The following is a 27,351-nucleotide window of genomic DNA, read 5'->3' as shown; positions in this document are numbered from 1 at the left end:
CCTACGCGCAAGCAAATTATTGAATTGAAAATAAACCATATGTTAGTTCCGAAATGACCTAGTGTCTGTCAAGTGGACGTTAAACCTCATCTCTCGGCCTTCAATTTCCATGGATGTCATCTGTGGAACTGATGTGGACAATCTTGTTCTAAAAGGACAGAAAATCAGATTCATTCTTACAAACAGAGGCCTACAAAATTTTTTTCCAGCTCTGAAAAATTGAAGAAATTTTGATGTGTATTAAAGCTGGTGTTTGATGTATATCTTTGCCAGTACTTGATGTACATTACAGTTTGTATTTTGAAACCAGTACATTTATTTGATGTATATTAAAGCCAGTATTTGATGTATATTAAGCTGGTAGTTGATGTATATTAAAACTGGTATTTGATGTATATTAATGCTAGTATTTAGGTGTATATTAATGCTAGTACAGTGCACTCTGTCACATCCGACCTCTGATCACTCCGGCACTCTGTTACATCCGACACCATTTTCATGTCCCGATTTATTTCCTTAATACTTCAGTCAAAAAATCTCTGGGTAATTCGACCTCTGTACGTTCCGGATTACGACATCAATCAGCCGTCCCGTCATACGATTTTCATTGAATCGACACTGTATAATCCGGCCTTCAATCGGTGGGTGTGAAGCAAACACTTACCGATCAATTATCCATGAGATTAAAACTGGATGGGTGTGAAGCCACAAAAGATTAACAAGCAATCACCAATCAATTATCTGTGAGATTAAAACTCGCTACCGTGGGTCTTTGTTGATTACTTTGATAATTTTAATCTCTGTATGACAGTTGTGACAAATATTCAAGAATATCGACGAATTTCACCCTGAATTCACAGTCGTAAAAATATTCCTAGCATCTGTTGGAAACATTCGTTGCGCATGCCGATTGAACCTGAATAACCTATAAGTTTGGTCACCCTACGGATCTCTTCGAACCGTGTGACGAGGACCTGGGGATGCTCGATTCACAGTCCGGAACGTCCCGAATTGACAGAATTGCTATCGAGTAACGCGGAAAATTCAGCCCTGTCAATCCCGACGACGGATGTGATGTGAGTAGAATTGTGACGTAATTAAACACGACGAACAGGTTTCGGCTGCATGGTTGGATGAGATCCAGTCGACGCATGCGTTGTAGCCCGAAGTACCCATGTTCACTCGATTGTCGCTATTTTTGGGATTGGGAGAATTCAATTCTGGAACGTTAATCAAGTACGCCCATTATCAATGAACACGTACACGTTAAAGCAAAGACAAGAGTGCGACCAACTAGGAAGACGGCGAAGAAGATAAATTAACGACAGACTTGACCTATTCAAAATGCCTAAGCATGTTAAATGAAATAAAAATTAATGTAATAAATTTTGAATGTACAGAAAGGTTTATCATTAAAGGGAATAACATTCTGGTAATTGGAAGTTCTATGTTCGAAGCTACATTATAATAATACTTCTGGTTTTTGAAGTTACAATATTTCCGGTTTTGAGAAAACTGGGTATTCCGAGACTGCATAATCCGACATATTGTAACGATCCCGTACGATGTCGGATGTGACAGAGTGCACTGTATTTGGTGTATATTAAAGCTAGTGTTTAATGTATATTAAAGCTAGTGTTTAATGTATATTAAAGCCAGTATTTGGTGTATATTAAAGCTGGTAATTGATGTATATTAAAGCTGTTAATTGATGTATATTTTTGTTATTGTAGGTAAAGTCTGTGAGACTAGTAGGAGTAATGTTATTAGTTTATATACAGGAGAAATACACAGATTACGTGACATTAGTTGATTCTGATACAGTAGCTACAGGCATCATGGGTTTTATGGTTAGTACCTAGTCGTTGTCTTTATCTGTTTCACTTGTATTAACGTTTTTCAGACAATATATCTAATAATCTAACATTTAATAGAAAAGGGGTTGGGGTGACACTCCCTTAAAAGGATAACAAAGACTAAACAGGCCAGTTGACATGTGTAGCTGCTGGATCAAACAATGATGCCAGTGGAGAGAGCTGAGAGTAATAGATATTTAAAAATCCCCGTACAACAGCAGTAAGAAATGACTTGAGGTTAGATGACAGAACCAAAGTTTCAATGGTAGATAAAATAATAATGGCGATAAAAAAAATAAAAATATTATCATTTATAAAGCATGTTGGGGTGTTGGATGGACGAATGGTTAGCGAATGCACACTGTTTCATAAGGTCTGACATTGAGTCAACTGGTGTGGTTTTCGATTTCCTGCTTATTGTCAGTCCCAAAATGACCCAGTTTGTGTGGAGTGGATGTTAAACCCCATCTCTGTCTCTCTCTGATTAAATTGATGTATGATTTATATTTACAGGGTAATAAAGGAGGCGTGTCTGTCAGGTTTAAAATACACAACACTTCCCTCTGTTTCACCAACTCTCATTTAGCGGCACATCAAGATGAATTCGAACGCAGAAATCAAGTAAGTTTCATCTTGAAATTAATTTAAAAATAGATTTCTTTTAATTGCAATTTTATCACAACCTGGCTTGGGAAAAAACACAGAATTTGCCAAGCCAGTTCTCACTAATAGTAAGAGCAGGGGGACTGCACCACACATAATTTACACAAAAACAAATATACGGACAAGACATATTACACAGAACTCACAAACAAACACACAATTCAAATAAAGGGCTAGCTGTAAACGTCCACTGCGCTGTACAGTCCCGGGCCTGTAGTGACACAGACTTCACTCAAATTTGAAAAAGTTAGTCCATCCTTCTAGCTTTTGCAAATGTTGCCATAGGACAAAAAACAGTAATTCCATTTGAAATCGGAATTGGACATGAATATCAAGTATATTATACAGCCTTCATCAGTAGGCCATACAAATTGAAACAAAAATCTGAAATAGTAGTTATCAGGAGGTACAAAGTAGTCTGCATACTCTGCCTCATGGACAACACCTTCTACTGTCATCTAGGTTTCCTATAGAAACATAATTGGTCGTCTACTCTTACTTTGTATATATGAAAGCTAAATTGCTGAGGAAAGAAACACAGAACAGAAAGTACTAGCCGTGTTTCTTTCCTCAACATGTTAATTTTCATATATATGTATTTATAACTGTCGTTTGTCTGTCTGATGGTTTATCTGTTTGGGAAAGCCAGTTACACTAAAGCTGTCCCAAGGCTGAAATTTGGGGATTAAGGGCAGCTCGGGCCCTGGGGAATTCTCGATTGGATGTTCCAGAATTGGATTCTCTCATTCCCCAAAATACTGACAATCAAGTGAAAAGGGGGACTGCATAAACATATTCATTGTGTTTAATTACGTCACAATTCTACTCACACCACATCTGTTGGTCGGGACTGACAACTATGATATGACTCAACTCTACGCCACTTGATTGCAATTCTGCCAGTTTGGGATGTTCGGGACTTACAATCGAGCATCACCCAGGAGTGACATAGACCGAGTGGAGTTGCACTGCTGCCATGGTTTCGAGACTTACAATTGAGCATCCCCCTGGAGTGACATAACCCAACCCTAAGTTGCACTAGTACCACGGTTTCGGAGTTATCCCACTTCTTGGTTCACAAGACTTCAATAAGAAAGCGTGAGAGGATTCTACCCAGGCAGCACCAGGTAAACAACTAATACAATATATATTATTTGATATTTCAACAGGATTATCGAGATATTGAGAGTAAAACCAGATTTAAACAATTTGCACCTTTCACCATTCAAGAAAATGAGTAAGTTATTGTAAAACAATAAAAATAAATTATGCTGGAAACATTCTTCTTCTTTTATTGGTAAAAGATCCCTTGACAGTTGGAATTCGATATAAGAGTAGGCCATAGTGCCGCTGTCCGGGCAAAATTTCCCTCATAGCACACTATATGGCATATGCCTGTCTTGACTAGCCCAGTAGGACGTTAAACCCTATTTCATTTCATTTCATTTCTTTTATTGGTGTGGGGGGTTGGATTGCTGAATGTTTAGCATGTGCGCGCTGTATCATAAAGTCTATCATTGAGTCAACTTTCCTGGTTTCGATTCCCCGGGTGTACGTGACAAGGAGTAGGGTCGTCTGTCCAACCTCATGGGTTTTCTCCGAGTCCTCCGGTTTCCTCCTACTGCTAAAGATCGGTATCCTCCCACAGCTAAAGCCCCCTACGCGCAAGCAAATTATTGATAGAAAATTAAACTGTATGATAGTCCCGAAATGACCTAGTTTGTGTCGAGTGGACGTTAAACCCCATTTCTCTCTCTCTTTTATTGTTGTTTAATGTCTGTTTCCACCTAGGGTGATATCGCAGACAAGTTGGCCTATTTTAATTATCTGAGTCAAACCAGGGATCGATACCACAACCACAAGCCATAGATGACCAGACACTCTCGACCACTAGCCATCCCAAATCCCCTGCTCTGGGGGGGGGGGGTCACGGTGGCTAAGTGGGTAAGACGCTGGCTCGCTTGTCTGGAGGTTGAGTGTTCGATCCCTGCATTGGCTGAGAAAGGTCATTTTTATGGCATGAAAATCTGAGGGCCTGGCGGCTTTTATTGGTTATTTTGACAAAAGGAATTTTAAAAAAAAAAAGTGATATTTGTTGGATTGGTCAACAAACAAAATCACTGAACCAAGAGGAATTTTGAAGAAGTTGTCTCACATTTTATTTGTTATTTGCTAGTTCGATCCTTGCATTGGCTGAGAAAGTTCATCACGATTTTTCAACGTGGTTTCTCTTGTCAGTGATGCAGGACGGAGGGCCTGACAAAGACAGCTGTCTAGTTGTTTGGATGATACGAAAAAACGAGGATCTGTGTATACATTGGCATGCACGTAAAAGATCCCTTGACAGTTGGACTTTGATATAAGAGTTGGCCGTAGTGTCGCTGCCCGGGCAAAATTTCCCTCATAGCATACTGTATGTCATTTGCCCGTCTTCATTAGCCCAGTCGGAGCAGAACAGTTGGATGCTAAACACCCATTTCATTTCATTTTATTTTATTTTTTTTTACAGTTTAATATTTTGGATTGGTGATTTAAACTATAGAATATCTAATTTAAATATAGATGAAGTAAAACTTTATTCAGAACAAGGTCTATATGGTAAACTATTACCTCATGATCAGGTATGTATCAACAGAAGTTATTTCCTTTTCCTGACGAGGGTAGGAGGGGGGAGAGGGTGGTCGGATGGCCGAATTGTTAGCTTGTGCGCGTTGTATCACAAGGTCTGTCATTGAGTCAACTGGCGTTTCGTTTCCCTGGTTGTACTTGACAGGGAGAAGAGTCACCTGTCCAGCCTCGTGATTTTTCTCCCAGTCCTCCGGTTTCCTCCCACGCGCAAGCGAATTATTGAACAAAAGTTATTTCGTTTTAGGGAGCCCGTTAACCTTTGCGGGCCCGTGTTCGATCCCTTCGTTGGCTGAGAAAGTGTTTGGTTCGGCCTTGTCAGTGATGTAGGACGGTGGGCAAGGGACAATGTTTAGTTGTTTGGATGGGATGAAAAACCGAGGTCCTGTAAATGGTCCCTTGGCAATTGAGGGGGTTAGATGGCCGAATGGTTAGCACGTGCACGTTGTATCACAAGGTCTGTCATTAAGTCAACTGGCGTGGTTTCAATTCCCCGGTTGTACCTGACAGGGAGGAGAGTCACCTGTCCAACCTCGTGGGTTTTCTTCAGGTCCTTTAGTTTCCTCCCACTGCTAAAGACCCCTACGCGCAAGCGAATTATTGAAAGAAAATTGAACCATATGTTAGTCCCAAAATGACCTAGTTTGTGTCAAGTGGATGTTAAAATTCTCTCTCTCTCTCTCTCTCTCTCTCTCTCTCTCTCTCTCTCTCTCTCTTGATTTTGTTAAAGAGTATGACTGATATTTTTGACATGTTCTTTCCACAGTTAAACAGTCAACTTGGTAGAACTGATATATTTAGAGGTTATCAAGAAGGTCCCATAACATTTCAACCAACTTATAAATATGACACTGGTACTAACAACTGGGATTCAAGGTAAATACCTGTAAAATATAATAAACCTAGGTAGACATGCTGCTGCCCAGGCAAAATGTCACTCATAGCACACTGTATGGCATATGCCCGTCTTCATTACCCCAGTAGGTGCGGAAATGTCAGACGTTAAAGGGGTGGTTTCCCCTGGTCAGTGATTCAGGACGGATGGCCTGATGATGACAGCTGTCTAGTCGTTCGCATGGGACGAAAAACCGAGGTCCCGTGTACATATTGCCGTGCACGTAAAAGATCCCTTGGCAGTTGGAATTCGATATAAGAGTAGGCCGTAGAGCCGCTGCCTGGGCAAAATTTTCCTCATAGCACACTGTATGGCGTATGCCCGTCTTCATTAGCCCAGTTTAGGAGCATAACAGTAGGACGTTCAACCCCATTTCATTTCATTTACGTTAAAGGGACTATCCCTCATTTGAACAGAGTCTCAAAAAAAAAAGTCTGAGTATGTATGAAATTGAAGCGTCAAAATAAAGAGGAATGGTGTATTGACCGTATCTAAAAATTTCAGCTCAAAATATTGAGTCGTTTGGACGTGACCGTCAAAACTGCTTATCCGGACACCTAACCCTTTTAAGATTTCGGGTCAATTTTTTCGTTGGGAGACCTGATAATCAATTCCCGTTCATTGAGAGGTCTATACAGTGAATGACCCAAATGCTGTACTTGATAATGAAAGGTAAATTTCACCTACTCATTATTTTTATATAAAAAATGTCTGGTTTTATCTAGACACCGCATAATACAGCTTGGGACACCGGTCTCCATTTCCAGATGGAGACTGACGGGTTTCAGTTATTTGAAAACTTATCACAAATATTGAGTTAGTTGCTCGGCCCTTAGGTAGAGGATTTTAAGGGATTTTAAAACAAAATTAAACAGTTTTATTCTCCAAAAAATTATCGGGATTGGCCCTTTAAACCCTAGGTAGTTGGCAGAAATACTGCTGTCCGGGTGAAATTTCCCTCTTACATGTAGCACATGACATGGTGTATTCCTGTCTTTATTAGCCCACTAGGTGCAGAAATGTCGGACGTTAAACCCATGTCATTTAGAATTAATTTCCCTTAGTAAACATCTGCACAATATTTAACTTTATTAAACTACTTGGGATTGGATGGCCGAATGGTTAGCGCGTGCTTGCTGTATCATAAGGCCTGTCATTGAGTCAACAATCCCCGGTTGTACGTGACAAGGAATAGGGTTGCCTGCCCAACCTCGTTGGTTTTCTCCGGGTCCTCCGGAAGAAAATTATTAAAATAAAATTAAACCATATGGTAGTCACGAAATGACCTAGTCTGTGTCGAGTGGACTTTAAACTCCATTTCCCTCTCTCTCTCTCTCTCTCTCTCTCTCTCTCTGAACCCCCTGTATATCACTGAGATCCCAGTACAGATGTCTTCTGATCATAAATCTCCAGCTATTTCAGACCTCACTTTACGAGGAGGGGGGTTGGATGGCTGAATGGTTAGTGTGCGCGCGCTGTATCATAAAGTCTGTCATTGAGTCGACTGGCGTGGTTTCGAATCCCCGGTTGTACGTGGCAAGGAGTAGGGTCGCCTGTCCAACCTCGTGGGTTTTCTCTGGGTCCTCCGGTTTCCTCCCACTGCTAAAGACCCCTACGCGCAAGCGAATTATGTAAATAAAATCAAACCATATGTTAGTCCCGAAATGACCTAGTTTGTGTCGACTGGACGTTAAACCCCATTTCTCTCTCTCTCTCTCACTTTACGAGGGTTGTCCTCTACTGCTATTATTAGATGAATAGTTAATGTTTATTTTGTTTGTGTTTTTTTATCAGTGAAAAGAGTCGAATGCCAGCGTATTGTGATCGTATATTATATAAAGGAAGTGGTATACGCCAGCTACGTTATAACTCTCATCAATCATTGTGTGTTAGTGATCATAAACCTGTCAGTGCTCTACATGAATGTAATGTAAGTTATACTTTACTATATTACCATAAACACCTGGGTACACAACACACACTTTAATATATTACCATCAACACCCGGGTACAACACACACTTTATAATATTACCATAAACACCCAGGTGCAGCACACACTGTAATATATTACCATAAACACCCGGGTACAACACACATTTTAATATATTACCATCAACACCCGGGTACAACACACACTTTAATATATTGCTATCAACACCCGGGTACAACACACACTTTAATATATTACCATAAACACCCAGGTGCAGCACACACTGTAATATATTACCATAAACACCCGGGTACAACACACATTTTAATATATTACCATCAACACCCGGATACAGCACACACTTTAATATATTACCATAAACACCCGGGTGCAGCACACACTTTAATATATTACCATAAACACCCGGGTACAACACACACTTTAATATATTACCATACACAACCGGGTACAACACACACTTTAATATATTACCATAAACATCCGGGTACAACATACACTTTAATATATTACTATAAACAACTGGGTACAACACACACTTTAATGTATTACCATAAACACCCGGGTAGAGCACCCACTTTAATATATTACCATCAATACCCGGGTACAACACACACTTTAATGTATTACCATCAACACCCGGGTACAACACACATTTTAATATATTACCATCAACACCCGGGTACAGCACTCACTTTTATATATTACCATCAACACCCGGCTACAGCACACACTGTAATATATTACCATCAACACCCAGGTACAGCACACACTTTAATATATTACCATAAATATCCGGGTACAACATACACTTTAATATATTACCATAAACCTGCCCGTATTCTACACAATTGTAAGTTATTCTTTATAAAGGCTCATTGCATTATTTGGCCCTATAATAGGAATCCCTTGATTTATCATCCCATCTGAATTCCAACCGTCAAGGGTTCTTTTGCATGCACACCAACAGAGACCTTGGTTTATTATACCATCCGAATGACTAGATACCATCTGATCCATTCAGCACCACTGTCACTGACAATCTGATTAAAATACAGATCTATATTTCATTTTTTGTATGCTTTCGATGGCCTCTACTACTACATGAAGATCTGACCAATTGTAGTGGAAGGTCGCGTCAGACCCTTGATACTTCAATCAGCGTAGATGTTTCTAGTGGGTTACCCACTGTTCCGTGCACCTCACGCAAATAAATCGCCATTAACTCACCATTTCATTGGCTTATCCCTCATTTCAACCAAAACACCAGTAATATAACCCTCACATCATCCAGAACGCGGGTTATATAACAACTCTTCAAGATCCTGGTGTAGTAAAGACAAGTAAAACAAAATTTTGAACTATAAAAAACGAAATGAAATAGGATCCGTGTTTTAATCAGATTGCTCCATGTACTGACAAAGGAAAATTAATATTTCTCCATATTTAAAAATATGGAAGACCAAACAGCTCTTTATTCAGTCAGTGTTATTAGTCCTTATTTCTTAATTTATAGTCCTTAATTCTTATTTCTTCATTTGCTGTCATATTTCGACATTTGTACACTAAAATTAACATTTGTATCTTAAAATCAATATTTGTTTTACAAATCAATGTTCAGTGGAATTAGTGAGAGGGCTGGTGAAAATACTGATAATCTCATACTTGATATTATAAATAACCATGTTTTAAATGATCGAGATGCCCGTCTAACAATTAATCAAATAGGTCGTACTCATAGAGTTGGATCTCGCAATAAAGATTACCACAGAGATATAATTGTTAGATTTATCAGCTACAGGGATCGTGCCGCAGTATATGGCAACAAAAAGAGGCTAAAACAATTCAACATAGCAAATAAAACAAAAATCTTTATTAATGAAGCCTTGACACATAGAAAATCTCAGCTGTATAAAAAGACACGCGAACTCTTCAAACTGAATAAAATTAAAAACTGCTGGACATATGACGGTCGAATATTTGTCAAAAATCTAAATGATGACAAAAATATATTAATCAATTGTGAAGATGACATCAATCAGTTTTATGATACGCCAATTGTTGAACAGCAAATGAACACTGATCAGCCCGATCACCTGACATTGAATAGTGCATCAGCCATGTTAAACCAACATACAGCTAGATCAACTTCATCTGTATCCACAGCTCAACCCGTTAATATAGCTGAATTAAATCAAACAAGCCCCTTGTTACGACAACAGTCCTTGTTAGATTTAGGTTTATTTACTTCTACACCCAATCCAAAACTGAATGAAAATGTTAAATAAGGTTGATTATAAAGGATCATACAAGTAAATACTAACACTAACATGTTAACATGCTATGTGCGCCATCGAACTTCCAAATGTATTTCAAATAACAAAAATGCATACTGCTTACATTATACCCCTAACTTTAGTCGTTTCTAACTTGATTACTATATATATAAAAATATTGATTGATTTACCAAAATGACATAGCATTATACAAAGAGTTAATAATTACCCAGCACTAACAAAATGAAAGTAGTGTTGAATGAAAGATGATATATCAAATAATACTATATCCTGATGAAAGTTCACTAACTTAAATTATTGAAGTTAGAGACAAAAAAAAACAACCCAACAACCTTATTTGTACTAATACAAAGATAATATTGTAGTTATTGACACAACCTATTATAGGTATATTGAATATCTTTTTACGAACTAGAATCAATTAAATTATACAGAAATCTTGTACTCAACAGTATTCTACATAGAAAAGTACTCTGACATTGAAAATATTTTGAGATATTGATCGAATAGCACACTTTCATCCAATTGTCCTTGTTACTGTAGATGTAATATTAAAGATCATTTAGATCACTATCAATGAACTTTACCTACTTGCATCTTGCATATATGATTAGCCCCCCCCCCCATACACTAATATTACTCGACTCCAAAACTTGAAATACAATTTAAGTACAATGTAAGTAATTTATCTGTTGGAGATGTAAACTCATACCTCGCTATAAGTATGAATTTGTTTGTAATTGTGATTGTAAATACTGTTCTGATGTTTTCATTATTGTTATGTAGTATATTGTATATTTGTTTGTCTCATTTTCGTTATTCCATGTATCTAACTTCTAGGAGTGTAAAATGTATTAACTACATATTTAAAGAAATCTCTAATATGAAGCCATATCTCATTATGCATACGTACCTAAATATATATAAATATATGTCTGATTGTTCCGATCTTACATGTGAACGTAAAATATTACTTAATGACAGCCACGATTAAAACTAATACTATTTGGCCTCTCAAACGGAACGATCAACATGCCTTATATGTGATCTTACATCCTATCTCGTGTTATGGTATAAATATGCATCTATTGCTGGTAATTAAAACTTTGTTAATTGTCGGTTGCATAGAACAAAACCCTGGTCCGTTTAATACATTAAATACAGGGAACATTTCCATTGTCCACAATAATGTATGTAGTTTATTGCCAAAACTAGATATAATTGAAGCTGAATTCTCCAACTATGATATAATATGTATTACTGAATCTCATTTAGACAACACTATTAATGATTCAATGATTTTACTGCCCGGTTATAGAAGTCCAGTTAGAATAGATAGAAACAGGCATGGGGGTGGGGTTGTTGTTTATATAAAAAATAATCTACACTTTCAGATTAGGCATGAACTCATAAACTCTGATATTGAATTAATTTTTATAGACATATTTACTGATTACACCAAATTCCTACTCGGGGTAATATATAGACCCCCAAATACAAAGGTTGCCTTTTGGGACATATTTTACGATACGTTATCTAATGCATTAGATAGAGGTTCCTCTTTTATCCTAACGGGGGATTTTAATATCAACATTTTAAGTAATTCAAGTAATTGTGCTAAATTTAAAAAACTATTACAAAGTTTAAATCTTGAAAATCTGATAAAAGAACCGACTAATTTCACAACGCTCCCAGGTTCATGTATTGATCTTTTTATTACCAATAGGAAATCCCTTATATCCGATACTAATGTTAATGCTCCTATATGCAGTACACATTCACCAATAACCTTATCTTTAAATATAAAAACATACAAACAATTAACATACAAAAGAACTATTAGAAATTATAAACTTGCAGATTATGAAGGTTTATATAACGAATTATTAACTGTCGATTGTTCAAAAAATGTTTTTAAAAATGATGATATTAATAAAATTTATCAAAGCTTTTTAGATGTTTTAAATAAAGCATTAGTACAATATATCCCAACAAAAGTAGTAACTATAAGACCAAATGATAAGCCATTTATGAATAACGCCATACGTATAAAAATTCGAAAACGAAATAGAGCACACAGACGCGCCAAAAAAACAAATAGTCCTAATCATTGGCTATTATTTAGAAAAATAAGAAATCAAGTAATAACATTAATTAGGGAAGCTAAAAATAGTTTTAAAGAGAAATTAGAACAACAAATAAATAATAAAACCTTGCAACCAAATAAATGGTGGAAAATAGCTAAATCTATTACAAATTATGATAATGTAAAGGTACAAACCTCCCCATTATTATTTGAAAACTGTGTTTACACACACCCACTTGATAAGGCAAACATCCTAAACTCTTATTTTGCTTCGATTTCAAAATTAAATGATGTACCTGACCTTCCATACTTTGCTTCTCGCAGTAACAACGAACTACAAAATTTTATTGTAAGTGAGCAAGAAGTGAAAGACCAGTTACTAATTCTTAACTGTTCAAAACCTTCTGGTCCCGATAATATCAGTCCAGCTGTATTGAAAAAGATAACTCCATCAATCACAAGCCCTCTCACTAAACTTTTTAATCTTTCATTAGAACTCCAATTATTACCTGATATCTGGAGGACTTCACATATCATTGCAGCGTATAAAGGAAAGGGTGATCCGCAGTTCCCTGAAAACTATAGACCAATTTCATTAACATGTTCATTGTGTAAAATACTAGAGAAAATCTTATTCAAAAATCTTTATAATTTTATAAAAGAAAATAACCTATTATATAAGTATCAGTCTGGTTTTCAACCTAACGATTCTACAATAAACCAACTTTTAGAAATTTATGATGTTATAATTAGTAATCTTGATAAAGGAAAGCAAATTCGATTTATATTTTGTGATGTATCAAAAGCGTTTGACAAAGTTTGGCATATAGGCTTATTGTCTAAATTAAAACAATATGGAGTTAATGAAATATTATGTAAATGGATTGAACACTATTTAAGTAATAGACAACAATGCGTAGTTTTAGAAGGTTTCAAATCAAACTATTTGTATACTGATTCTGGAGTCCCCCAGGGAAGTGTGCTGGGTCCTTTCCTATTTTTAATTTATTTAAATGATATCTCCGATAATATTACTAACAACATAAGGCTATTCGCCGATGATACTTCACTTTTTACCATTATTCATAATGATCCTCTAAGTAGCGCGAACTCTATGACTGAAGATCTGAATATTATCTCATCGTGGGCTAAACAATGGTGTATAACTTTTAACCCCAATAAAACTAAAGATATTATTTTTACTAGGAAAAATACAATCCATCCAGACGTTATTTTTGAAAATACAAAAGTTGAAAACGTAACTACTCATTGTCATTTGGGAATAACATTTCAGTCTAATGCATTATGGTCAAAACACATTTCAAATATATACCAGAAAGCTTGTGGTCGACTAAATATTTTGCGTATACTGAAATACAAAATTAACAGAATTTCACTTAACAAAATATATCTTGCTTTTATTCGTCCGATTTTAGAATATGCCGATATTGTATGGGATAACTGTTCAAAGAAGGATTCTGATCTATTAGAAAGTGTTCAAACTGAAGCAGGTAGAATAATAACTGGCCTTAGAAGAAATTCATCTAAAAACAATTTATACAAAGAGCTTGGTTGGGAATCATTGTCTAATCGCAGAATAAAACACAAATTAATTTACTTATACAAAATAAAGAATAACCTAAGTCCCACTTATCTATCTGAAGCCTTTAAAAAATTTGAACCGTCTGTATCAAATTATACTATTCAAAAAAAGTAGGGCATATTTGATTTTTAAGTGTTATTAAAGTCACCTAATGAAACTGACGAAGAAACAAATGACAAAATGAAATGAAGTTCACATTCATCGATTTATTCCAAATGATCGTTAGACTAAGTAAGGCACAGGCTGACCATTATAAGGGTAAAATGATACCCGGGGTCAAACAGCAAAGTTACCACAGCATCACAACCAAGTCAGTAACGGGTAAATCCTCCTCTGTTTGCCAAATAAGCATTGATCCGACGTGGCATACTCCTAATGAGACGTCTAAGGTCATTTTGGTCCAGATTGTCCCATTCCTGTTGCAACGCAGCAGCAAGTTCTTGGACATTGGCAGGACGTTGTTGACGTTGACGTAACCTCTGTCCAAGCATGTCCCAGACATGCTCGATGGGGGAGAGGTCGGGACTCAGTGCTGGCCAAGGTAATGTGGTGATGTTCTGTTGTTGGAGGTAACCTGTAACGATCCTGGCCCTGTGACATCTTGCGTTGTCATCCTGGAAGATGAAACGGCGGCCATGACGTCGTGCGAACGGCACAACATGGACTGCCAAGATGTTGTCCCTGGAGTACTGGCCTGAAACACGCCCTGCAACAACATGTAAAGCCGTTCTTCCAGCAACAGTGATGCCTCCCCACACCATAACAGAACCACCCCCAAATCGATCATGTCTGATGACGTTAACGTCTTGGAAGCGCTCGTTTCGACGACGCCACACCCTCCTACGTCTGTCCAAAAAATCAACAGTGAACCTTGACTCATCTGAAAACATCACATTGCTCCAGCGTCGATTATCCCAGTGTTGACGATCCCTACACCAACGACGTCTTGCCTGAATGTGATGATCTCTCAAACAAGGGATCACGCGAGGACGTCGGGCGCGAAGGTGACCCCTATGCAGTCGATTCCGAATCGTCTGGCCACTCACTCTCACACCAGTGTCTGTTTGAAGACGAGCGCTGATCTGATTTGCTGTGATGACACGATTTCTCAAGGCCAAGGTACGGATAAATCGATCCTGGGCTTGAGTTGTCGCCCTTGGTCGACCTGAGCGTGGTCTGTCCTGTACAGATTGTGTATCACGGTATCTGGACCATAGCCTGCTTATGACAGACTGAGAAACATTCATCGTCCGCGCCACAACCGCCTGAGTTGTGCCGATCTGTAGCATGCCAAGGGCACGTAACCTTTCATTTTGGGTAAGCCAACGCTTTGGTTTCTGGTCACTAAAACAATTAAACTGATGTTTCCACCCTGGAATTCAATGCCACAATGACTGTAACATTCAAAGTCAGAGTCGTGCAAATCTTGGGTTGGACCCCCATGATGATCCCAAGCATCACCTGCATTCCATGCGGTAGCTATTGGTGCGTTTGGGCGTCACATGTAACTGGAAATGTTTCTTCTGTTAGGTTCTATAGTGACTTTTTTCGTAGTCATTTGCATATTTTAGTATTATGCTCCCAAAATCAAATATCCCCTACTTTTTTTGAATAGTATATAACCTTCGAAATGAAAATCTGAACCTCAATCTACCATTTTGTAAAATGAGTTCATATTCTAATAGTTTCTTTCCCTGCACAATTAAACTTTGGAACAACTTACCTGAAAATATTAAAACTTCACAAACGTTAAGTACATTCAAATTGGGCCTTTCACGCGTGTATCCTTTAATTAGACCACTACTATATTATAATACTGGAAATAGGAAAGAGAATATTATCCCTTGCCAATTAAGAAATAAAGCTAGTAACTTAAATAATCACTTATTCTACCATTTTATTAGTGACACAAAGATGTGCCCTAGGTGTAATTCTGCAGACGAAGATATTTACCATTATTTTTTCATATGTCCAGCCTACTCTGCCCCAAGAAAAATTCTAAAAAATAATCTACACCACCTTAATCAAAATGTTACAATTGACCTGATCCTATATGGCAACCCCTCTCTTTCAGATAATACCAATTCCAACATATTTGAAATAGTGCAAAAATACATAAAAGACAGCAAGAGATTTTAAAACTTTAACATTTAAAACTTAAAATTACATAATACATAAAAGACAGCAAGAGATTTTAAAACTTTAACATTTAAAACTTAAAATTACACTTCAAAATGTATATATGTTTGTTACTCACTGTCTGTACATATGTCACCACTGTATTGTAAACATAAGATTTAACTATTTTATATGTTTGGAGAGAACTTATATAGGCCTTGCCTGTTGTTCAATCCAATTCAGTTTATTGAATAAAATATTGTTTAAACTATAAACTAATGTTTGTTTTACAAATCAGACATTTGTCATATCAGATTTGTAACTAAAATGTATGTTAATTGTATTTTATACAAATGTTAATTTTAGTATACAATTTTACAAATGTTGAAATACGACAACAAATGAAGAAATAAGATTTAAGGACTGGGAATTAAGAACTAAAAATTAAGAATATTGAATAAATAGCTGTTTGGTCTTCCATATAAAAACCCAAACAAGTACTAAACCAGGAAGTTTATAAAATCAATTGATTATTCATATCTGTTTTTCCCTCCCATTTCCATGTACCAGTATGAATGATAAGATAATTACTAGTTTCACATGTTGAATAATAAGATATGTACGAGGAAAATTTCTTATTTCCTGACTCTTTTTATGAACTGTGTGACTAACTTGAATAATGACTAGTTGTTTATTTATTTGACATGTTTATCTCTGTTTAGTTATAAGGAGAGATATTTTATTAGATTAGCCATACAAGGTATTTAACTGGTTGTTGTTCTATAGGAGAGTAAGACAGAAAATTATTAGGAGAGATTTTATTGGATTAGCTTATAAAAGGTGTTTAGCTGGTTGTTGATTTATATGAGACTATGACAGAAAGTTATTAGGAGAGATATTTTATTGGATTAGTTTATACAAGGTGTTTAACTGGTTGTTGATCTATAGGATTATGTAATTAGCTACGACAGAAAGTTATTAGGAGATATTTTATTAGATTAGCTATACAAGGTGTTTAACTGGTTGTTGATCTATAGGATTATCACCTCGGTGGAAGCGGACATTAAATAAAGCTATCTCACACACACATATAGCATTATGTAATTAGCAGACTACGACAGAAAGTCGTTAGGAGAGATATTTTATTAGATTAGGCATACCAGGTGTTTAACTGATTGATCATCTACTATTTAATGAAATTTTTACTGAGTTTGAAAAGATATAGTTACTTTGAATGTTTGACCATATGTGACCCACTCCCACAAAACCAGGCGCTTGTTGCACAACTTCATTTTGTACTATGAGCACAAAAGCATAAACTGTATATATGCCTCCTTGTTGCTGAGCCGAACTCAACTCCAGATGATAGGACAAATTTACAAAGAATTGCATTTTTGGAAAGCTTAGGCTGTGGACTATCCAAATATGCCGTGAGCTCTATTTTTATAAAAATGACCAAGAGCCTGGTTTTGTGGGAACAGCTCACATATTTTTAATTTTTAACTGGTTGATCTACTACATAGGATTATGTAAGCAGACAACCATAGAAAATTATTTTAGTTGGATTATGTGATGACATGGTTACTGAGTTTTAATGGGTTTGGTAACTTTAAATATTTGACCATATTTTTAATGTTTAACTGGTCGATTTACTATGTAAGCAGACTACGACAGAAAATTATTTTAGATGGAATTTTGATGTTAATTATACTGAGTTGTAAAGCGTATGGTTACTTTGAATATTTGACGATATTTTTACTTAATTTTATTCTATTTTTTAATTATGTACATGTAAGAGAACAGCCATTGATCGTCTAAATAATGAAATTATGTTTATTTGACGACATTTATACTCTACTCTGATATTTAATACGAGGATGGCTATAAGGAAATTATGTTTTGTATTTAGTTGGAATTTTTGACCGAATTTTACCGAATTTTTCTCTAGTTTGTGATTATGTAAGAAGACTGCCATTGATCAATAAGGAAGTTATGTTTAGTTGAAATATTTGACGTTTTAAGGGTTATGTTTAGTTGAAATATTTGATCACAGTGGCTAAGTGGGTAAAACGCTGGCTCGCTAACCTGGAGGTCGCAGATTCGCTTCCAGTCTTGGCCGAGAGAGTTTGTTTGGATTTTCCTGTGTGCTTTTCCCCTTGTCAGTAATGCAGGACGGAGGGCCTAACAAGGACAGCTGTTTAGTCGTTTGGATGGTACGAAAAACCGAGGTCCTGTGTATACATTGGTATGCACGTAAAAGATCCCTTGGCAGTTGGAATTCAGTATAAGAGTAGGCAATAGTGTCGCTGTCCGGACAAAATATTTCTCATAGCACACTGTATGGCATATGCCTGTCTTCATTAGCTCACTCAGTAGGATGTTAAACCCCATTTTAATTCATTTCCTGGTTCTTGAGGCAGTTTCTCCCTCACAGAGACAGACACAGCAGCTTCTCCCTCATTGGGGGGGGTGGATGGCTGCTGAATGGTTAGCACGTGCGCGCTGTACCATAAAGTCTGTCATTGAGTCAACTGGCGTGGTTTCGAATCCCCGGTTGTACGTGGCAAGGAGTAGGGTCGCCTGTCCAACCTCGTGGGTTTTCTCCGGGTCCTCCGGTTTCCTCCCACTGCTAAAGACCCCTACGCGCAATCGAATTATTGAAATAAAATTAAACCATGTGTTAGTCCCGAAATGACCTAGTTTGTGTCGAGTGGACGTTAAACCCCATTTCTCTCTCTCTCTCTCTCTCTCTCTCTCTCAATGTTTTAAGGAAATGAAGGGAGTCAATAGTGTTTTAATTTAACACGTTAGCATTTAGTATATATATATATATATATATATATATATATATATATATAATATATTGTCTGTGTCCTAATCACCGAGCCACCGTTACTTCTTGGAAAAACAAATCTGATTTTTATTTGATTTTTCAGATTAAAGTAATTGACACAAAGAAACACAAGAAAGTTTATGAAGAAGTGATGAAGAAATTAGACCGAATAGAAAATGAATATTTACCTCAAGTTAAACTTAGTTGTACAGAGGTTTGTATTTGATTAACTATACATTATACAAGAGCTAAATCTGCCTATTGCACGTCTTTCTTTAGGCCTTACATGTTATCTAAATTATTAGACATTAATTAACTTATCCAGACCATAATCAACTCTAGATAGCATCGGATACTCGAGATTTTAACTAGATTAGAACGGTTTGCCATTGAATTTAATTTAAAAATTGGAAAGGTGAGGCTAAGTCTCGAATATACCAGTGCCAGGGTTAACACTATGCACACATCTTGTCAAAACTACAAACAGTGATAACTTGGCTCAGAATGAAGTAATTTGAATGAAATTTTCAATATTGTCATTTTACATTATCTATTTTTGAGCTATTATAGCAAGAATAGTCAGTTTTTTATTTAAATCTTACAAAATGTATCTTTAAGTGGTAGGGTGACAGAATGGTTAAAGTGTGTGCATCATATCATACGGTCTGTCATTGAGTCAACTGCCGTGGTTTCGATTCCCTGGTTGTACGTGACAAGGAGTAGGGTCGCCTGTCAAACCTCTTGGGTTTTCTCTGGGTCCTCAAAGTTCCTCCCACTGCTAAAGACCCCTGAGCAAGTGAATTATTAAAATAAAATGGAACCATTTGTTAGTTCCGAAATGACCTAGTTTGTGTTGAGTGGACGTTAAGCTCTCTCTCTCTCTTTGTTACAATGTCATTCTGTCCTCGTTATTGTGATACTGGTAACAGACTTATTAATGGGGACTATCCACTTTAACCTGGCTATTGTTTGATCTTGCATATTTAGCCCTAATTTCTCTCACATAGGCATGTATAGGACGCTCACTTCCTGGATTATCGCCCCTGATTGTACAAAAAATCATGTTTTTATATGTCCACATTTTCATGTAGATGTATGTTGTCATTGTCCCTGTACATCCACCCACAATTTGTTTATATCCCAAACATCTCGGTTCCTTTAGAAATTGTTGCATATTGGAACATAACTTCTGGGTTATGGCCCTTGATTGTATGAAAACTCACGTTTTTAGCTTGTTCTCCGTCCATCTTTTGCAAAATGGTGGCGTATCTATAAATCAATTTCTGTGTCTTTATAAGAATATTTTATTTTACAGTACTATTTTAAAGATGTTAAATTTATTGAACCAAGATCTGATAAATTGATTGTATCTAATATAGGGCAGGTGAGTTGATATATATATATAAATATCTTAATGGACTCATTATTGACATCTTCAGCCGCTTGGTGTTTAAAAAGGTTGATGTATAATGTATATGTCATAAATATCTTAATCAACTCATTATTGTCGTCTTCAGCCGCTTGATGTTTGAAAACGTTTATTGATAAAATTAATTTAAGACCAGGTTATGATGATATTTCGGGCAAATTTAATTTATCAAAGGAAAACTAGTTTGACAAGTTATTTGTTTATTAAATCAAATTGATTTGAAGCAAGGGAAACCACTCCTGGAGACAAATCATAACATTTTACTTTTACAAAGAAACCTGGAAATAAGGCACCTGTCACAGATATTGTCAGGCACTGATCCAGGGTTTGTCAGGGACAAAATTGCTGGCCACAAACTAGGGAAACCAAGGATAAATTTGCTCTTATTTAGAATCTAGAGAGTAGGTTGCTATGGTTTCGCATAATTCACAAAGGCCTGTATTAATATGTACCATATTTTTTCATATTACAGGAACCAGTTACTATCGAGTTTATAAAAAAATTAGATGATCCAAGCATCAGTAAACCATGGTTACAAGTTACACCATATAGATCTATAATATTACCAGGTACGTTTTATTATAACATTACCAGGTACGTGTATATAGAGCTATAATATTACCAGGTACGTTTTATTATAATATTACCAGGTATGTTTTATATAGAGCTATAATATTACCAGGTATATTTTATTATAATATTACCAGGTATGTTTTATATAGAGCTATACTATTACCAGGTATGTTTTATATAGAGCTATGATATTACCCTGATATTGCCAGGTACATGTACATTTTATATGGATCTATAATATTGCCAGGTATGTTATATATATAACTATAACATTACCTGGTACGTTTTATATATAACTATAATATTACCAGGTATGTTTTATAAAGATCTATAATATTACCAGGTATGTTTTATAAAGATCTATAACATTACTAGGTACGTTTTATGTAGATCTATGATATTACTAGGTATGTTTTATGTAAAACTATAACATTACTAAGCACGTTTTATGTTGAACTTTTACTTGACTTTTGAGTGCTGCATACTGAAGTAAAATCAATTTCTTGATGACAAGTCTGAGACAAAAGAAGATATTATGTATGCTTTAAAGATCCAGATGGTACTGCATGCTTGAGACCTTTAAACACGTATTACACTGTCACCCACGTACACGTGAAATCATCACTGGACAGCCATCTTCTATAAATAATGAACGAATGGCCCAGCGTTTGTACCAGGGTTCTTAATCCATTTTGAAAGGAACCAGCCAGAATTGAGTCAAATGAGGTCCCAAAGGAAATAGGTTAATCATAAGCTTACATTCCCTCTAATATAGGCCTAACTAGACTTCAACAAAAATAATTTTTGGTAATTTGTTATGGAGAATGTCGTATTTTAATGCATGTTATAACTAAGCCTGGAAATAAGGCACCTGTCACAGACAATGTCAGGCACAGATTCAGGCTTTGTCGGGCACTAAATCTCTGGTGCCTGTCATTTTGTTCGGCACTGATTTGTCTTTTTTATTGATATTATTAATACATGTCCGGCATTTAGTTGAAAATATCAGGAACTATTTCATTAGTGTCTGACATATTGTCAGGTTCATCTAAAACCGTTATTTTCAGGCCTGGTTATTACCACAAAAATAACGACCTTTTGGAGATTTTCCATATTTAATCCATGTACCAGCTTGAAGTTCAAGTCAGTAATATTCAAGAAAAATTACTGTCTTCGTTTATTCGATGAAACGTTCACGTCTCATAAGTCGATGATCTAAAATATTAGCATTTTTCTACTATTACCAGTATCAGAAAATGCTGTAGCCAAAATAAGCTCATGTGGCATCATGGCATTCTTCATTACACAATTTGTAGTTTTTTGTGTATCACGTAACGAGTCACCTAAAGGATGACATCACACCTTTATTTTATATGTTTTTATGGTATCATGTAATGAGTCACATATAGGATGACATCACACCTGTATTTTATATGTGTATCACGTAACAAGTCACATAAAGGATGACATGACACCTGTATTTTATATGTTTTTTTGTGTATCATGTAACGAATCACATAAAGGAGAACATCACACCTGTATTTTATATGTTTTTTAAGGTGATATAGTTGAGATACAGTTAGATATTTATGTAGAGAAATCAACGGCTTGTAAACTCAACAATGGTGAAGATACTTTAGATGATATTCTCGTTCTACATTTACATGGTGGAAAAGATTTCTTCATATCCTTTTATAAAATTACTAGAAATATAACATAGTTTGGGTTAACAGAAATAAAAGATGATCTGGATTCAACATTTTAATATAACATATACAATAGTATCAAAATACTAGATATATGAGAAACCCTTCTCTGGTGAGCAAAACCTATATATCCAAATGACACAAACTAGGTCATTTCGGGACTAACACATGGTTCAATTTTATTTCAATAATTTGCTTGCGAGGAAACCGGAGGACCCAGAGAAAACCCACGAGGTTGGACAGGTGACCCTACTCCTTGTCACGTACAACCAGGGAATCAAAACCCTGCCAGTTGACTCAGTGACAGACCGTATGATACAGCGCGCGCGTGCTAACCATGCGGCCATCCAACCCCCCTTTACATGCAGAGATTGAATGAGTATGGTGTGGTTTTAATAACAAACCTTAGCTCATCATGCACCACAACTTGGGGAGGTGGGTGTGTGTAAGGATCAAGCACCACAACTTGGGGAGGCAGGTGTATGTAACACTGTAATCCGGGTATCATTTAATCTTGTGTATCAAGCACTAATTTCGTCCACATTTGTTCAAAAATTCAGAAAAATCATTTAAAATCACCCATCTAATTTGTACTTGTGTCTACTTTAAAGCTGACTGATTATTTTTGATAATGAGTTTAAATAGAGTTGGGCGATATACCGTTTTTTCTGTGTATTGTGATAAAATCATCAGCAATTTTATCATATCAGACTTACTTGAAAATATAGGAAAACCAGTTGATCATGATAACCATATGATAATTATTGTGTCCCAATATTGATGATAATACATATACAAGCCTGGAAATAAGGCACATGTCACTGACAATATCAGGCACTGATTCAGGCTTTGTCAGGCACAAAACCTCTGGTGCTTGCCATTTTGTCAGGCACTGAATTGTCTTTTTTATTGATATTATTAATACATGTCCGACACTAAGTTGGAAATGTCAGGTACTATTTCATTAGTGTCTGACGTATTGTCAGGTACATCTAAAACCGTTATTTCCAGGCCTGTACGTATGCTATATCATTACCTATAACGATCTATTGATAGAATTAAATTGATTAGTAAAAAATAGCATTGTTAAGTATCAGCTGGTCTAGGGTAAATTTCCCAATGTTAGCAACAATAATTTGACATCAAGCGACGATTTTCTGCCCATGTCTTCAAAATTTAACTTTTTAAGACACACTTATAAATGACCACGATAATATCGTTTATCAGGATATGTGATAAATTATTATCACGATAATCCTTATTGGCATTTAGCAATTGGAAACATCGGGACAACAATCACTGGTTTATTATACACAAGCACGACATATCGATAAGTATTCTCTTATCGTTATCAAGCACGATAAGACAATACTTATCGAAACGTCGTGCGTCGTGCTTGTGTATAATAAACCAGTGATTGTTGTCCCATAGAACTGTGTCAGTTTTGTTATTATCACGATATTTTTTTTTCATTATCACCCAACCCTAACTGTGAATATAAAACTGTGTTTAGTTTGTCGTTAACTTATATCAAGTACCTGTAGCTGGTAATTATCTACCTAGTTCGTTTGGTTCGTCTATAGAAGCTTTAATACAGATGCACGGACCAATACGAGAATTACAAGTACCTAAACTAGTTGAAATAGTAAGTATAGTTTAACATGGTTCAAACAGTAGGACGTTAAACTCCATTTCATTTCATTTAACAAGGTTCGCACACTCCTTGAAAAATGAAAATGTGATTTCCAGTACTGGAAAATCCTGGAAAAACAAGATTACTCCTTGAAACTCCTGGAAAATTAACATTTCTGGTTTCGCTATATATTTTAAGATATAATACTAAAGGTAGTCATTGAATGTTTCTTCAAAAGTTCACGAGTTCATGGCCGTAAATGGACTTGTTCTTCAAGTCAAGCATAAAAAATACATTATGATGTAGAATTCTATACATTGACTGTATAGATAACTTCTGGTAAAAGACTTCTGGTAATTAAGTCCTGGAAAACTCCTGGAATTTTAAGTGTTCTGATTTGTGCACACCTTGTTTAAAGATTCATCCTTTTCATTGCCTGAAAATAAAAATCCTTTGTTGATTCGTAACAAAGATTTTAAGAATCAGGAAGTGGCGCAAGGAATCAGGAAGTGGCACAAAAAAGGGAAAACACAAGTTATCCATACTATTGAAGTAGAGCATGATAACATATACATGGTTGATTTTTCGGCTTACTGATAATTCTGTTGAAGTCGAAAATTTGTTATACTGCGACGATGAGAGGATATTTGTTGGAAATGAACTATACCTAAAAAGAGTTGATTGTCATGGGACAACTAGAAATAGAAGAACAATTTTAATTTGTGTGGTCTAAGTAAATGTCAACATAGTTTTAGCCTTCCAATTATAATATTCAGATTGATAATGTTCAGAAAGCACCTGTTTGATAATGGTGAAATATATATTTTAACAGGAACGACCAGGTAGTTTAGATAATCTAGATGTAGCGTTTACAGGTGGTAGACTATATATGGTACCTAAAGAAATATACAGAATGGTAAATCATATCTATTCACATGGAATTAAAGAGGTGAGGCATACCTATATTTAAAAATATATGAGGGGAGACGTGGGGTGTTGAGTTACCTGTATAATAATACACTAAGAGTGGAGAGTGGGGGGGGGTGTCCCTCACCTGTAGTATAATACACTGAGAGTGGAAGGTGGGGTGCCCTTACCTGTATTATAATACACTGAGAGGGGGGGGCTTACCTGTATTATATTATTCTGGGCGTGGGTAGGTGGGTGCGTGTCTGACCTGTATTCTAATACACTAAGAGTGGGGGGGGTCTTACCTGTAATATAATATACTTGGGGATGGGAGAAGGCTTACCTGTAATATAATATACTGGGGAAGGAGGTCTAACATGTAAAATATTGGGAGGAGTTGAGGGAGGTCTAACATGTGCCACCTGTTATCTATGCAAGTCAAGGCTTCAATCTTGAGTTGTGGGTATTCAAGTTTCCTCGCTCTTCTATATTCTCCTGTATGCTAGTATATAATATACTATAACTTAGATTTAATGCCTAAGGGGATTAAAATATATATTTCGGATGGTTTATAAGACAAAGGGAGAGACAGAGAGAGCTTACTTGACACAAACTAGGTCATTTCGGATGGTTTATACTTGACACAAACTAGGTCATTTCGGATGGTTTATAAGACAAAGGGAGAGACAGAGAGAGCTTGCTTGACACAAACTAGGTCATTTCGGATGGTTTATAAGACAAAGGGAGAGACAGAGAGAGCTTGCTTGACACAAACTAGGTCATTTCGGGATCAACATATGGTTCAATTTTATTTCAATAATTTGCTTGTGCGTAGGAGTCTTCAGCAATGGGAGGAAACTGGTAGACCCAGAGAAAACCCACGAGGTTGGACATGCAACCCTACTCCTTGTCAGGTACAACCGGGGAATTGAAACCACACCAGTTGACTCAATGACAGACTTTATGATACAACGCGCAACCTTTATCATTTAAATATTGGTCTGCATCCTCATGTATTGTTATCTAATTAGAGTTGTTTCCCTTTATCATTTAAATATTGTTACTATTTCAGGAGGATTTATTTCAACAACCAGGATTAAACGCTGAAATCCAGTTAATACGAGAATGTTTAGATACGGGCGTGCCAGAAATATTACGTATCCTTTTATTATTATTACATTTAATTATTATTGGTGAATGTATGGTTATGACTTCTAGAGAGGATGCTTATTGGCTGACTTAATTCTTTGTCGGACAATTCATCAATTCAATCCTGAACAGAAGTCAGATTAACCTGTGATTTCTCCATTGTCTCACATTTTAATCTCCTTGATGTCGACCGTAGACATTAGTAATATGTTACATATCCTAATAGTATATAACACCCCAAATCAATATACATTGTGTCCGATAACTTGTCTGTGAAACCGAAGTTAAATAAAGCTATATCTCACACACGCAAAATGAAAGTAGAAATCTCGCGAGACACATGGAATTAAGAGGTGTAAACGTGCCGAATCTAATATGTCTTATGTCCGGAGAAAAGATTCTATTTTGATGGCATATTGTTGGATTTATGATCATATTTTGAATGGGGTTTATGTTTTTAGATAAATAAATGAACACGCTAAGAAATGTTGACGAATATTTCGATTGGAATAACGTAAGTAGTTACAGTAATTGTTTTAGACGACAGCGCGTGCTTAGAGTGGAATGGGATTATTTAGCAGTTGGTGTCACTCGCTCGTTGTATTAGAACGACGTTTACTACGGTTTATGGCCAAATTAATTTTGGGATGTCATTCATTTTTTTACCTTCCGTATATAAATCGAAACGGAGTATAAGACTAATGCCAGACTTTGCTGAAAAATATATCGACTTATGACCCGAAAAATACGGTAATTTTGGGGGAATTTGAAACCGGTACGGATGGGCAGTAGTCGGCACGCTTTCATTCTATGGTATTATGATGTCATGTAATTTTGTAGGAATATTATTGACATAAATTTGAATACCGTACAGGAATTAAATATGAAAAATAACAAGGTGCAACTATTTTTTTTTATTAAAGATGAATTTGAATATTTTGTTGACATGTGATTCTTAATTGTGGTTTGAAAACGCCTGCTTAAATAACGATAAGAGTTATGTCCCTTTATTTTCGGGAAGAAAAT

General features: G+C 36.1%; 1 protein-coding gene and 1 long non-coding RNA gene across 2 annotated transcripts in view; one reads left to right on the top strand and one right to left on the bottom strand.

The window, feature by feature from the left end:
• The window catches only part of LOC126810230 (type II inositol 1,4,5-trisphosphate 5-phosphatase), a 39,915-nt gene extending 17,267 nt beyond the window's left edge, over positions 1 to 22,648 (top strand). Inside the window, exons 11-20 of the mRNA XM_056098826.1 lie at positions 1,734 to 1,850; positions 2,370 to 2,477; positions 3,689 to 3,756; positions 5,029 to 5,140; positions 5,911 to 6,020; positions 7,834 to 7,969; positions 19,030 to 19,140; positions 20,242 to 20,310; positions 20,828 to 20,924; positions 22,488 to 22,648. Coding sequence (XP_055954801.1) covers positions 1,734 to 1,850; positions 2,370 to 2,477; positions 3,689 to 3,756; positions 5,029 to 5,140; positions 5,911 to 6,020; positions 7,834 to 7,969; positions 19,030 to 19,140; positions 20,242 to 20,310; positions 20,828 to 20,924; positions 22,488 to 22,648 — 1,089 coding nt within the window. The remainder of the gene's footprint in view (positions 1 to 1,733; positions 1,851 to 2,369; positions 2,478 to 3,688; positions 3,757 to 5,028; positions 5,141 to 5,910; positions 6,021 to 7,833; positions 7,970 to 19,029; positions 19,141 to 20,241; positions 20,311 to 20,827; positions 20,925 to 22,487) is intronic.
• On the bottom strand, positions 9,181 to 15,784 carry LOC130010707 (uncharacterized). The gene is made up of 3 exons (XR_008785981.1): positions 15,699 to 15,784; positions 12,882 to 12,951; positions 9,181 to 9,314 (listed from the first exon to the last, which is right to left on the bottom strand). It is a non-coding gene; the product is annotated as an uncharacterized LOC130010707 (long non-coding RNA).
• Positions 22,649 to 27,351: the final 4,703 nt, after the last annotated feature.

This window comes from Patella vulgata, chromosome 2, assembly GCF_932274485.2.
Source record: "Patella vulgata chromosome 2, xgPatVulg1.2, whole genome shotgun sequence".
Classification (NCBI taxonomy): domain Eukaryota; kingdom Metazoa; phylum Mollusca; class Gastropoda; family Patellidae; genus Patella; species Patella vulgata.
Note: the sequence above shows the minus strand (reverse complement) of the source record. Positions and strands in the feature narration are given on the sequence as shown.